The 12,495-nt window shown below is 56.0% G+C and overlaps 1 protein-coding gene across 1 annotated transcript in view; it reads left to right on the top strand.

Annotated features, from left to right (window-relative positions):
- Positions 1 to 12,495, top strand: part of LHX4 (LIM homeobox 4) — a 43,108-nt gene that overhangs the window by 14,514 nt on the left and 16,099 nt on the right. The window contains exon 2 of the mRNA XM_077763113.1: positions 1,861 to 2,032. Within this exon, the coding sequence (XP_077619239.1) occupies positions 1,861 to 2,032 (172 nt within the window). The remainder of the gene's footprint in view (positions 1 to 1,860; positions 2,033 to 12,495) is intronic.

A 12,495-nucleotide genomic window follows, 5' to 3' on the forward strand; every position in this document is an offset into this window, starting at 1 on the left:
GGAGGGAGCTTCGGCCTTCTCTCCGGTCGCGTGAAAAATGGTGCCAGAGCAACGCGGCTCCACACCGCCTTCCTGCAGCCCTGGCTTGGCGGCTGCGCGGCTCCAAGTGCGAACGCGCAGGCAGGAGAACCCGCGCCCCGGGCTGTTTAGGAGCCCCTTTACACGAGTTGTCCCCCTCCCCCACCCCCGCAGGCTGGCCTTGTCACACCGCGGGAGTCCCGGGGTATGCAGCCCTCGCCCCTCAGAGTCTCCCTTCTGCTTATCCAGATGTCTACGCTGCTAAGGCCCCTTGCTCTCAGACCTCTTCCCTGCTGCTCCAGGGACGTCAGTCCAGATGGTCCCCGAGAGAGGTAGGGGTGTAGTTGTAGCCGGAGGAGCACTACCTGCAGACAGACAGGCATCACCCCCCTTCCCCGCCTTGGCGCGGCTGCCTGTCTTGTGGGCACAAATGAGCCTCCACAGGAGCCTGGGGACAGCTGTGCAGATCCTTGATCAATAAGATCAAGCCCATGAACGTGGGTCCCTAACGTTCCTTCCCCACAGCCGCAGCAGCGCCACATGGAACACTCTTACTGCGATTGTCTCCTAATAGCAGCAAACCTTTATTGAGCACCTACTGGATACTGGCCTTGTCCTATGGTATTGATTCACTTACCCTTCACAACCCTCCTACCAGGGACTTCTGTCTTCATCACCTCCCCCTCCCCCACCCTTGTTACAGATGAGAGAACTGGGCAGGGAGAGGCCAAGTGATTTGCCCGCTAAAAAGCAGAGCCAGGATTCAAACCCAGGAGGCTGGCTCAAGAACCCGTGGTCCCAACCTGTGTCCTACCCATCCCCCCTTATTTGGTAGAAATTCCTGTTGCTGTCATGTGCTTAGTACCTTGCTGGGCACATCAGAACTGTTCGGTAAGTAACTTGGTAGCTGGTTGGGTGAACATTTTCTTTGTCAAAGAGGAAAACTTCGGAGATAGAAAAGAATACCACATGCCCTGGGCGGGTAGCAAATATTCAGACCCCTGCATCTCTGTCTCACTGTGGTTCTTGTAGTTTCCATGGGGCGTTTTGGTCTGAGAATGGGGTCAAAGGGCAAGGCCGCTAGTGGGTTTTTCAGACAAATGCTGGTAGCTGCTGAGGCCATAAAGGGGAGCAGGCTGGTTTTGGGGTTAGTGTGCCCAACACTGACATTTGTGTGTCTGACACAAGTGGTGTCATGTAGTGAGTGTCCCCATAGGCTGTCTACAGGTCTGAGATACAAATGACTTAGAACTTGAGAGAGCTTTCTTTCTACCTAGATGTGTTCACACTTTGTCCCCTGTGCTTTGAGGCCAATTCCCTTACGTTAACACTTTAAAATCATATCACATCAACAAACATGATATGAATCAAGAAACACGTAGGATTCCTGAGAGACTTGGTTTTCCTACTTTTGTTGGTATTTTGGAGTGCACAGGAGAAGCAGGTGACCTGTGTTGAGGTCAGCTTCTTAGAAAGGATTTGATCAAATATTTATACAGCGATATGTATCTGTGGAGCTACTCGTGCGTGCCAGGCACTGTGCTAGGTGGCTGGGAGACGGAGCTGCAAAAGAAACACCATTCTGGCCCCTGGAAGATCCCACCTCCTAATGGGAAACACAGGGCAGGTTGGATTTCAGTTCCCATGTGCCTCCTTGACCAGCGACCTCTGTGTGGTGTACAACCTGCACAATCATTCGTGACGGCCCCAAGCGGTTGGGTTCTGTCCTTTCCCTCTAGTGGGAAAGGAGTCGTGACGAGCAGAAGGCATCCACACAGGATCTGGTCCGCTTAGCAGCGCTGTGTGGAAGGCTCACTCTGCCTGTCTCTCCTCTGCCCACAGAGATCCCTCAGTGTGCCGGCTGCAACCAGCACATCCTGGACAAGTTCATCCTGAAGGTCCTGGACAGACACTGGCACAGCTCTTGCCTCAAGTGTGCAGACTGCCAGATGCAGCTGGCGGACAGGTGCTTCTCCAGGGCCGGGAGCGTCTACTGCAAGGAAGACTTCTTCAAGTAAGCGGGAGCCCAGGGTGCAGCCTCCCTCCCTTGCCCTGCTCTGTCTGCCTCTCCCCCTTGAGAGGCTGGGGTGGGGGTGTGGGGAAGGAGAGCCGACAGAGGGCTCCAGCCAAACTTCTGCAGGNAGGAGCCCAGGGTGCAGCCTCCCACCCTTGCCCTGCTCTGTCTGTCTCTCCCCCTTGAGAGGCTGGGGTGGGGGTGTGGGGAAGGAGAGCCGACAGAGGGCTCCAGCCAAACTTCTGCAGGGGGGCTGACGAGTCTTGGTGAGTTGGTGTTGGTTTCTCGGGCCGCTTGGCTGTATCATTCCTGCCACTTTGAGGGTGGCTGCTTTGAGGTTCACACCCCCAATCTAGAGGAGTCTCTGCGGCTGCTTCAGGGCCCCAGAGGCTTGGGAGAGTTGCTCCTGGCTGGGGTCAAGCCAGGCTCTGTTAGTGTCCTCACTTTCAACGAAAACATGATGAAGAGGCAGTTTGATGCGATGGTTAAGAGCCCAGACCCTGACAGGGTTTGAATCACTTATTAGCTGTGTGCTGTTGGGCCACTTACCTAACTTCTCTCTGCCTCACGTTGCTTATCTCTAAAATGGGGCCAGTGATAATACCTTTGAATGGGTCAGTATGTATAAAGTCCACAGGACAGTACCTGACACCTGAGTGTTAGCCTTTAAGACTGTCCTCAATTCCTTCCGGGGTTGGAGCCCTCAGAAAAAAAGTCCTGCTGGTCACAGAGAGGAGACTTTCTAGGATTTATATTCTGTGGCGTTTCGTCTGGGGCTTCTCTCCCGGAAGCTATTACCCGAGGCACTCAGGCTGGTGCCTCAGTTCACCTGGACCAGCTGGCGACAGCAAGGCCAGCAGGAGGAGAAGGCAGGTGTCCGCGGGTGACGCGAAACCCAGCGTGGGTGGCCCATGGGGGTGCGCGAGGGGGCCGGGACTGCTGGGGCGCTCGTCCAAGCCTGGAAACACTTGGCACAAGTGCGTAAGCCTCAGAGGGGTGGCGTGCCTCCTTCCGGGTTTGTGTTTTCTGCACAGAGGGAGGGGCGATGGGGACAAATGCCAGTCCTGGATCCAGAAAACGTGTCTCCCCAGTCCTCCCAAAGCTGAACCTCAGGGAACAGGTGATTTGAATTTCTGAGGATTCTCAAATTTCGTTAGCCCAGTAGGAGCCCAAAAGCACATTAAAGGTGACCTTGGTTTCTACTGAGGCTTCCTCCAAGGCTTGTGCTCAGAAGGCAACACTCTCCACCACTTTGGTCAAAGATGCACCGCTCTCTCTCCCCCTTGGTGTGTGTGTGAGCATGCATGTGCTCACACGTGCGTGCATGTTGCTGTCTGTGCCTGGATGCTGCCTGAGGGCGGGGGCAGTAGGCACACAGGCACATCCAGAAAGTTCTTGATGGTTCCGACTCAGGGCCGGGCCTCTGGCTCTCGCTCTAGGTCTTTTCTGTGCTCCCCGTTCTCCCAGTCTTCCTTTTGCTGTCTCACCTCTGCCCCTTGCTGTGTTTCCTTCATTCTGGCATTTACAGTTCTGGTCCCTCCGCCTACATCCTTTCCCAGCGGGCACCAGGCATTACTAGTTATTCATTTATCAGTGACGCCCTGGCCAAGCCCAGCGGCAGCTCACACAGGCCCTGCGTGGGGTGGATCTCATTGCGCGTGTGTCCATGTGCACGAACGTTGTGTGCCTGCGTGCGCCTGTGAAGGTTAATGTGTAAGCGAGGAGGGGCAAGGGGTCGCAGCAGGAGGGGCCTGGCCTTGGGGCTGGGTCCTCTGTCCCTGCTCCTGGGTCTGTGCACCACTTTCCCGGTTGTCCCTGTACCTCTGGGAAGCCTCAGGGGCGTGGCCTTTTTTTTTTTTAATGTCTATTCATTTTTGAGAGAGAGCGATAGAGCATGAGTCGGGGAGGGTCAGAGAGAGGGAGACGCAGAATCGGAAGCAGCTCCAGGCTCTGAGCTGTCCACACAGGGCCCTGACGTGGGGCTTGAATCCATGGACCATGAGATCATGACCTGAGCTGATGTCGGACGCTTAACAGACTGAGCCACGCCGGTGCCCCAGGGGCATGGCCTTCTTGCCCAGCTGGGAACAGGGTAGGTGCTGCGATGTCCCCGAGTTAGACCACTGGCTGAGGTGCAGGCAACACCCATTAGGATCATGTCACTGTCCTCTGTCACCAGAGAAGCTCCTTTGAGCCCCTGACAGGGGTTTGGATCTTGACCTTGACTGGCTGGCTCTAGGTTTGGGAAAGGGAAGTGGTAGCAGCTCAAGTTTGGGTTTGGGAGAAGTAGTGATAGGGAAAGAGGGTCCCTTTAGACCCAGAAGGGGCTGGGGCGCAGGCTAGGGGAGGAAGAGCACAGGCCTCTGAGTCATAAGCCCATGACCAGAAACAACAATGACAGTTACTGGCCCAGACCTGTGCCCGACATCTTGCCTCTGCGGCCTCCCCATGCAATGGCCCTCATTTGGACCCTTCCAGGGCGTTGTTCAGCAGTAACCTCGTAGCTCACCTCCCCCCTCCGCTAGCCCATCGCCTCCCCCTCACCCCCGCCAGACCAGCATCCAGCCTCACCGCTGACCCCGACCCCCAGCTCCTTCGGCATGGCCCCCTCTGCCCGCAGAATATTCCAGACGCATTGTGCTATCAAAGCCTTCCACCCTGTACCCTGCCTCCCTTCTAGTCCTACCTCATCACTCTCTTGGGGCTCCAGTGCCCCCAGCAGGGTGCCCCCTCTCCCAGGCAGGCCCTGACCCAGGCTATTTTATGCTCCAGGGATGATGTCTGTCCTCTCCAGGTCTCCCCATCCTTCCATGGCTGTGTCCAGCTCTCCAGCAGGTGGGCACCCTGAGATGCCTCGTTTGGCTCACTCTTCCTGCACCTGTTTGATCTTTCCTGTTGGCCTCAGGAAAGGCTTATTAGGTATTTATTATTTTTCTGTCCCCGGCATTAGCGCCTGGCCTTGCCCACAGGCCATCACTGGGTTTGGTCAGATGGCGAATTTATGGCATATTTGGTGGCCATTTTCTTCTGTCCCTCACGTGATGTCCTGTGGGTCCTGGAGGCCCATGGTTCAGTCACAGTTGCTGTCCTTGTTCCACAGGATTGCCCTGCTTCTAAAGTGACCCACCCTCAGGGCTGGATCCTCTTGTGAAGTAGGGGAGCGGCCATGGGTTCAGTGCTGAGTCCTGGGCATTCATTCTGTGATAAACTGCTGTGTGGGGAGAATTTTTTTTTAAGTTTTATTTATTCAGGGCTCCTGCGTGGCTCAGTCGGTTAAGTGATCAACTTTGGCTCAGGTCATGATCTCACAGATCATTCTGGCTCAGGTCATGATCTCACAGTTCATGAGTTCGAGCCCTGTGTGGGGCTCTGTGCTGACGGCTCGGAGCCTGGAGCCTGCTTCAGATTCTGTGTCTCCCTTCTCACTCTCTCCTTTCCCTGCTGACACTATGTCTCTCTCTTTCTCAAAAATAAATAAACATTAAAATTTTTTAAAGTCTTATTTATTTATTTTGAGAAAGAGAGCACATGTGAGTGAGGGAGGGGTAGAGAGAGAGAGAGGGGGAAAGAGAGAGAATCCCAAGCAGGCTCCACACTGTCAGTGCCGAGCCCCATGAACTGTGAGGTCATGATCTGAGCCAAAATCAAGCATCAGATGCTTAACCGACTGAACCACGCAGGCATCCTGTGTGGAGAGAAGTTTAAGGCTGAGGTGATCCTCCCGCTGATAATGGAGACTGAAGATTGGGCCTGTCTGAAGGCCCCCAGGGAGGACACTTGGATTCACAGACCCCTTCGGGACTGGGGCTGTTTGGGGCAGGAAGGCACAGCCACAGGTGCAGTTTGGTATAACAGGTCACAGTCCTAGGTGAGGACACGGAGGGAGTCAGTCCTCCAGGGTCAGACTGGCTTCACTCCCCGCCCCCGGGGATCTTGAAACCCACTGCCCACTTGGGGCTCAGGCTGTAACGTGGCTGCAGAGCCGGCGGTCCCCTCCTCATTACAGTTCATGAAGCATCACCAGGCACCTGCCTTCAGATGGCGCACAGGGTACCTGGGAGCAGAGAGAATATGAGGGGGGGAGGGGCAGGGCAGTCCCTGGAGCCCTGAGTTCCTCCCTTGTCCCACACAGGCTGCCAGAGTCACTTCCGGCAGCCTCGTGAGCGGGAAGGGTGGCGCCATGCACTTGAATTCACCTGTCAGATCTCAGTATGCTCTCAGCTGTGGGATTTGGAAGATGCCTGGTCAGAGCCATGGAGACCCTCTACTCTACCCTCCTTTTTTTTTTTTTTTAATTTTTTTATGTTTTTCAAAATTTATTTCTAGGAGAGAGAGAGAGGGAGACAGCGTGAGCAGGGGAGGGTCAAAGAGAGAGGGAGTCACAGACTGAAACAGGCTCCAGGCTCCGAGCTGGCAGTCAGCACAGAGCCCGACATGGGGCTCAAACCCACGAACCGCGAGATCATGACCTAAGCGAAAGTCGGACGCTTAACCGACTAAGCCATCCAGGCGCCCCTACTCTACCCTCCTTGAAGAAAAAAAAGGAAAGAAAAATCACTGCCCTTTGCAGATCCCTGCCCCATAGCCCTGCTCAGAGGGGCATTGACCTCCCTGATGAGCATTGTGGTTCTAATTTTCAGGATCAGTATTTTAAATCTCTTTGCCCATAACAAGGGGAAAGGCCACTGCTTTGCATCACTCCAAGGGGTATCCTTTGTTCTGTGCAAAGTCGTCCCAATCAAGACTGTCCGGTGAGGAGTACCTTGCTGCAGGCATTGTGATACCCCAGAAGTGGGACCGGGTCAGCCTTCCACCGGCCTTCGGCCCGCGAGACGTGGTAATGCTGGTGGCTGGCAGCAGAGGGCGATGTTGATGTGTGCACACAGAAAGAAGTATTGTTGGAAGGTTGTACTCTGTGGTTGTTGCATTTTTCTCTTGGGGCTGTTGACTTCTGTCTTGCTCAGTAACATCGGCTGATCTTTGCTGTTGTTGTCATTTTTGCCTCTTGGGTCCTTGGCTGCCTTTCTCCACAGGAAATAAAAGCCTGAGACAGGAGAGGCACGGAGTCGACTAACGAAGTGGTTCCAAGGCTGTTACAAATGAATCACAAGCTGAGGAGCCAACAACTTTGTGTGCTGCATTTGCTAAGCAAGTGCTTTCTGGACTGCGTGTCCCCCGTGTCTCGGGTCCCGCATCTCCTTACAGAGAGACCAAGGCCTGGGGAGGGCAGGAGTCTGGGAGAAGAGCTTCTGGGTCCCCTCCTCATCGCTGACTGGGTCCAGGCAGGGGCCTGGAAGCTCCCTTACTCTGAAGCGCAGTGAACAGCACAGGTTTTCTGCTCCAGGAACTGGTTCAAGCACTGGGTCCCCTTTGGCAAGTTCCTTAACATCTCTGAACTCCAGTGTCCTCTTCCCCAAAAATGGGAATGCTAATGGTGCCTGCTTCAGAAGGGCTGGGACCCAGGAGGGTTTCACAAAAGGGAGTTATTTTATGAACAGAGTGGTTTGATGAACCCAGACGGTGCTCAGTTGAATTCCTGTGCTGTCTTGTGCCAGCTGTTTGCCAGCAAACAAGTGACTGGGCCTTTCTGAACCTCGCTGGCTTATCTGTAGAAGATGCTCATTGTAATGCACAGAGTTGTTGTGAAATGGGAAGGAAATAGCTCGGAGACCATGTCTTCATCAGGGTCTCTGGGTTTCTGACCCCGATGACGACGACGTGTGACCACTTGACCTGCAGCCCTGAAGGGCCAGGCTGTCAGAGCCCGCCCTTGGGACTGGGCCTGGGCTGGCGTCTCTAGGCCTCCCTCCTCCCCGCCCCCAGCCCTCAGCTTTGAGCCCTTCCTGTTGCGGTGATGTTTAACGTCACATGGAGGTGAGGGTAGCCCAGCAGAGCTCAGAGGGGACACTGCGGTGTGCTGGGAATAAACCACAGGCTGAAGATGCTGTGGGGATTTACATGAAGATTTAGGAAACAAACCAGCAATTATGACACTATGAAAACAAACACGCTAGAGCCCAAGAGAGAGCAGCATTTAGGTAAAGCATAGCTTTCGAGAACATTCCAGGCCATTGTGTCCCTGGCCACCAGGGCTTTGTGCTCACACCTGCATGCCGGCCCCAGGGGAGTTGGGGGAGAGGAGGAGTAGGTGTTCTGAGAGTGACCGCCACTCCAGGGGCTTCCTGTCTAAGTTTCTTGCATCGCCGGGGGTGTCTCCCTGCCCCCTGAGGCCTTCACCTGCAGGGCGGGCAGCGATGGTCATTTCTGAGGGCCTGGTGGGATAGAAGGCCGCTTCACGGCTCATCCGGGGAGCTGTGTGCGCTTGGCCAGGCGCTTCCATTCCTGCCGGCGCCCCCTCCCCCAGCCAGTCAATCTCCAGGCCGTCAGCGAGGCTGCCGGCCAAGGGCAGGTAAGCTGCGTCCTTGGGAGCCCGGGAGATGCTGATTTATCCCCGCAGTTCAGAACAGCCTGTTTCAGCTGCAGCACGCCCTGCGTTTGGCGGGGACGCAGGGCGGTTTTGCTGGCTCCAGCCTGGTCTTCACTAGTGACCTTGGCCCGGTCACTCTGGTGACCAGGGCCTCCACCCCTCTGCTGGGCAGATGCCTGCCGGAAATCAGGTAATATGGGCAAGGGCCCGGCCAGCCTCTCTGCGAGGTGGACTTCACAGAGCGGCCCGGCTTGGGGTCTGAATCCAGCCTCGGGGGCGTTCGATCTCTGAGCCTCACCGTCCCGCCTCCAAAAGGGATGGGAATAAACATCTCCGTTTTTCTGGGTTACCGTGAGGATGCAGTAAGACTTAGGGAGTGCTTAGTTGTCGTCACTATTCGGGGTTATTCTTATTAAGGACCTGATGGTGGATGCATGGAGGGAGGAGAAAAGGAGAGAGAAGGAGGTTCGTGGGGTCAGAGGCTACAAAAGGCTGCAGACAAGACAGGGGTCCTGGGGCGGGACTTGTGTCCACCTGCCTGTGTCCAGGGGCAGGTCGGGTGATTGCAACAGCTGTCTGCCTGGCCGTGGGGGGCGGGTGAGGCGCCACCACAAGCCCTCCCCAGGGGACAGCATCCCTCCCCGTGTGGTCCAGAGTTCTGTGGCGGTGACTGCAGCCCTCAGCCTTCTCTTCCCAGAGTGGGGTGCCTGGCTCGGGCAGGAGGGACCAGCCTGTGCTTGTGTGGCCGCCTCCAGGCAGCTTTTACTCTGAGGAAGAGGCCACCTCAGTTCTGGGGTTGATAGCTGGTCCAGTCTGGGTCCAGGTCCTTGTGAGCCAGTGTTATTTCTGGCAACTACACACCTGCTAGCCTTCCCCTCCATGCGCGTGGACGTGTGCACGTGTACACACACACGCACACACATGCACTCAAGCAAAATGTGCTTAAGGGACCCACAGGGGGAGGGACTCTTTGACGTGTGACTTTCCATAATTTCTGAATAGTTTATAGTCTAATTCCCTCGCTAAGCAAATTAAACCTTTTAAGGTAACGATCAGATGGTCCAGATAGTGTCTGTGCATGTGGACATTTGTAAGATTCAAACACACTGGTGGGACCAGGCCCGCAGTCATTTGCGAAGGCCTGTAATCAAGGCAGAAGCAATTACTTAGCGGAGCAGCTTCCCCGGGGACCCGAGGCCGTATATCAGGCCGTGATGAGTCCAAGGATTGTCTGCCGGCCCCAGAGGCCCAGGTTCAGCTGCGCCTGCCTGGCCTCCCAGAGCCCGGCCTCCCAGAGCCCAGCCTGGGGCGAAGGCCTCCTGATACCTGTGGGGCCTGCAGCTCAGAGACTTCTCGGCCCTGGGGAATCCGTTTGGAGCCAAGTGGTTGCAAGTCAGCCTGGGAGTGGGATGGCATCAGAGCTGTGGAAACAGGTCCCCAAGCAAAGAGGGATCTGGGGGGGACGTGTGGAGCAGACTCTTTATCCCAGAAAAAGACACCGGCCCATGAGTGGCAGCCCCCGTCTCCTCCTCACTGGGGCTCAGCCACCTTCCCTCTCCTTCACCTCCACCCCAGGCATTCAGTCAGGGGCTCCCAGCTCTTTCTGTCCTCGCTGCCTCTGCCCTCTCTCAGCCCCGGTCAGCTCCCCTCCGTGCAGCCCCGGAAGCTTCTTCCTGCCAGGCCCCCCGAAGCCCCCAGCCCAGCACCTGGCAGCTGTGACCCGGCTCCACCTCGCTTCCTGCTGGCTCTCTGGCCCAGGTCCCGCAGGAGGGTCCCGCGAGAGCCAGTGGCTGGCCCGTGGCTCTGGCTCCGTGGCCCTGGAAGCCCCACTTGAGGAGAAGCCACGGGTGAGCGAGAGCTGGGTTCTGTGGCCTGAGCAATGTGTCCGCGCAGCAGGTCGGTCTGGTGGGAGGAGCTGGATGGGACCTCCGTTCCTGAATGGCCCTGCCACTCCACCACTGAGAATGGGTCCTCAGGTCTTGAGGGACTCGAGAATCAACAAGCGACCTGCGGGTGCCACAGGGGGCTGAGAACACAGCGGGGGGGGAGGGGGTTAGGGAGTAGGGGCCTTGCTGGGCCTGGAGTCAGGAGTCGGGTGGCTCCTCTGGTGGTAAGCAGACATCCCAGGTGGCTCCTCTGCACAGGGCAGCTTGGGGACAGCAGAGTGAACGCCTGGGCAGAGAGGAATTAGCCCGGAGTAAGCAGGTTAGGTGCCAGGAGGTAGGAGTGGGAAGCAGGGGGAGTGTAGTTGAGCCGTGACAGCTCCCAGCCTGTCCCCATTAGGGAAAAGGGAGTGGTGACACCTATGGGGGAGGGCTGGTGTGCAGGTTAAATGAGAGAGCTCATGTGAAACTGCCTGCCTACTATGTGCCAGATGCGTGCTTGCCAAAACTAAGGGAGGTGGGCTGGACTTTTGTAGAGGAAGGTGGGATCTGAATCCAATGTCCCATTATCTCCTGGGAAGCAAATCCACCCCCAGCTGGGAACGGGTGAAGGGGGCCAGAGCTGAGGGAAAGGGGAAGTTGGACTCTAGCCCCTTCTCTGCCACTAACTGAGCTGTGTGATCTTGGACAAGTTACTACCCTTCTCTGGGCCCCAGTTTTTTCTGTGTTAAATGAGGGGGTAGGAACGGGTCCCTGGCTCTAAAGCTTTTCTAGTAGCATCCATCTCAGAATAACATTGAATGTTCCTTATGAAGAAAAGCATTATATTAAATCCCCCCAGGGCACCTGGGGGGCTGTGTAGTTAAGTGTCTGACTTTGGCTCAGGTCTTGATCTTGCGGTCCGTGAGTTCAAGCCCTGCGTCAGACTTTTCTCTGACAGCATGGAGTCTGCTTGGGATCCTCTCTCTCTGCTCCTTCTCAAAATAAATAACATTTAAAAAATAAAGCACTGCGGGGGCAGTTCCAGTGGGTCTGGGAGGTGTACGTGTGAGCACATGTTGTGGGGGTGCTGTGTTCCCACTCCCCAAGGTTCTAACGTTTCCTGGGGTCAGGCCCTCTCCAAATATGGCCCCTGTCTATGTCTGGAGAAGGCTGGCCGCTCTGGGGCAGAACTGTATGTGCCCATGACATGGCTGTGGTGGTGATATATGTTGGGAATATTGGTACATACAGTAACAGTAAATATCAGCAACTTACCTGTCAAGAGTGGTGATAGATAAAAGAAATACATGTAGGGAAGTGTCAGCTGGGAAAAAAATATACAGCCTGCAGTAAATCACCACTGAGCAATTAAAGCATAAAATTAAGTTATGCAGTATTTTGTTTCCTCAGGCCAGTGCACTGGGCCGTGGCAGCCCCCACACGCGGTCGCTGGCGCGGGCCTGGGCTAACCCCTCCCCGGCTGCCCCCTGATGGCCAAGTAAGGAAGAGCACTGGGTTCAAAGCCCAGCTGCACCGTTCTGGCTATGTGGTCTCTAGCACAATCCTACCCTCTCTGAACTCACTTCCTCATGTACAAATGGGGGATGGGGATTAATGCACACCACGGGCATGGGCCAAACACGCATCCTGGGCCGGTAGTGCTGGAGGCACTGGGCTCGGCGGTGAACAAGGCAGGTCCAGCACCTGCTGGTGTGGAGAGATCCGGTGAACGAGCAAGAACTGGGAGGTGCGTCCAGTGGAGATATGGAAGGAGGTGCTGGATGGGGCATGGGGGAGGTCAAGGAATGCCCCTGGAGAGGGTGACATTTGAGCGGTGACCTGGAGGAAATGCAGATGTGAGCCATGTAAGTATCTGGGGAAAGAGCATTCCAAGCTGAGGAAGCCCGAGGAGCCAAGGTGGCCGGGCGAGTGAGCAGGCGAGTGATAGGGCAGGAGGCTGGGTAGTCGTGGAGGGTCTTGGAGGCCAGTGAAGGGACGCCAGCCCTTACCCTGAGCCAGGGGGAGCCACCGGAAGGTGCGGAACAGGGGAGTAGATGGACCACCATGGCTATTGTGTGGGGGAAGGGCTGAAGCCAGGAGAGCCGTTAGTTGTGGGCAAGGCGTGACGAAGGCCTGAACCAGGGAGGCAGAGGTACAGATGGTCAGAAGTG

The sequence above is a fragment of the Crocuta crocuta genome, unplaced genomic scaffold, assembly GCF_008692635.1.
Source record: "Crocuta crocuta isolate KB4526 unplaced genomic scaffold, BGI_CrCroc_1.0 scaffold3, whole genome shotgun sequence".
Classification (NCBI taxonomy): Eukaryota; Metazoa; Chordata; class Mammalia; order Carnivora; family Hyaenidae; genus Crocuta; species Crocuta crocuta.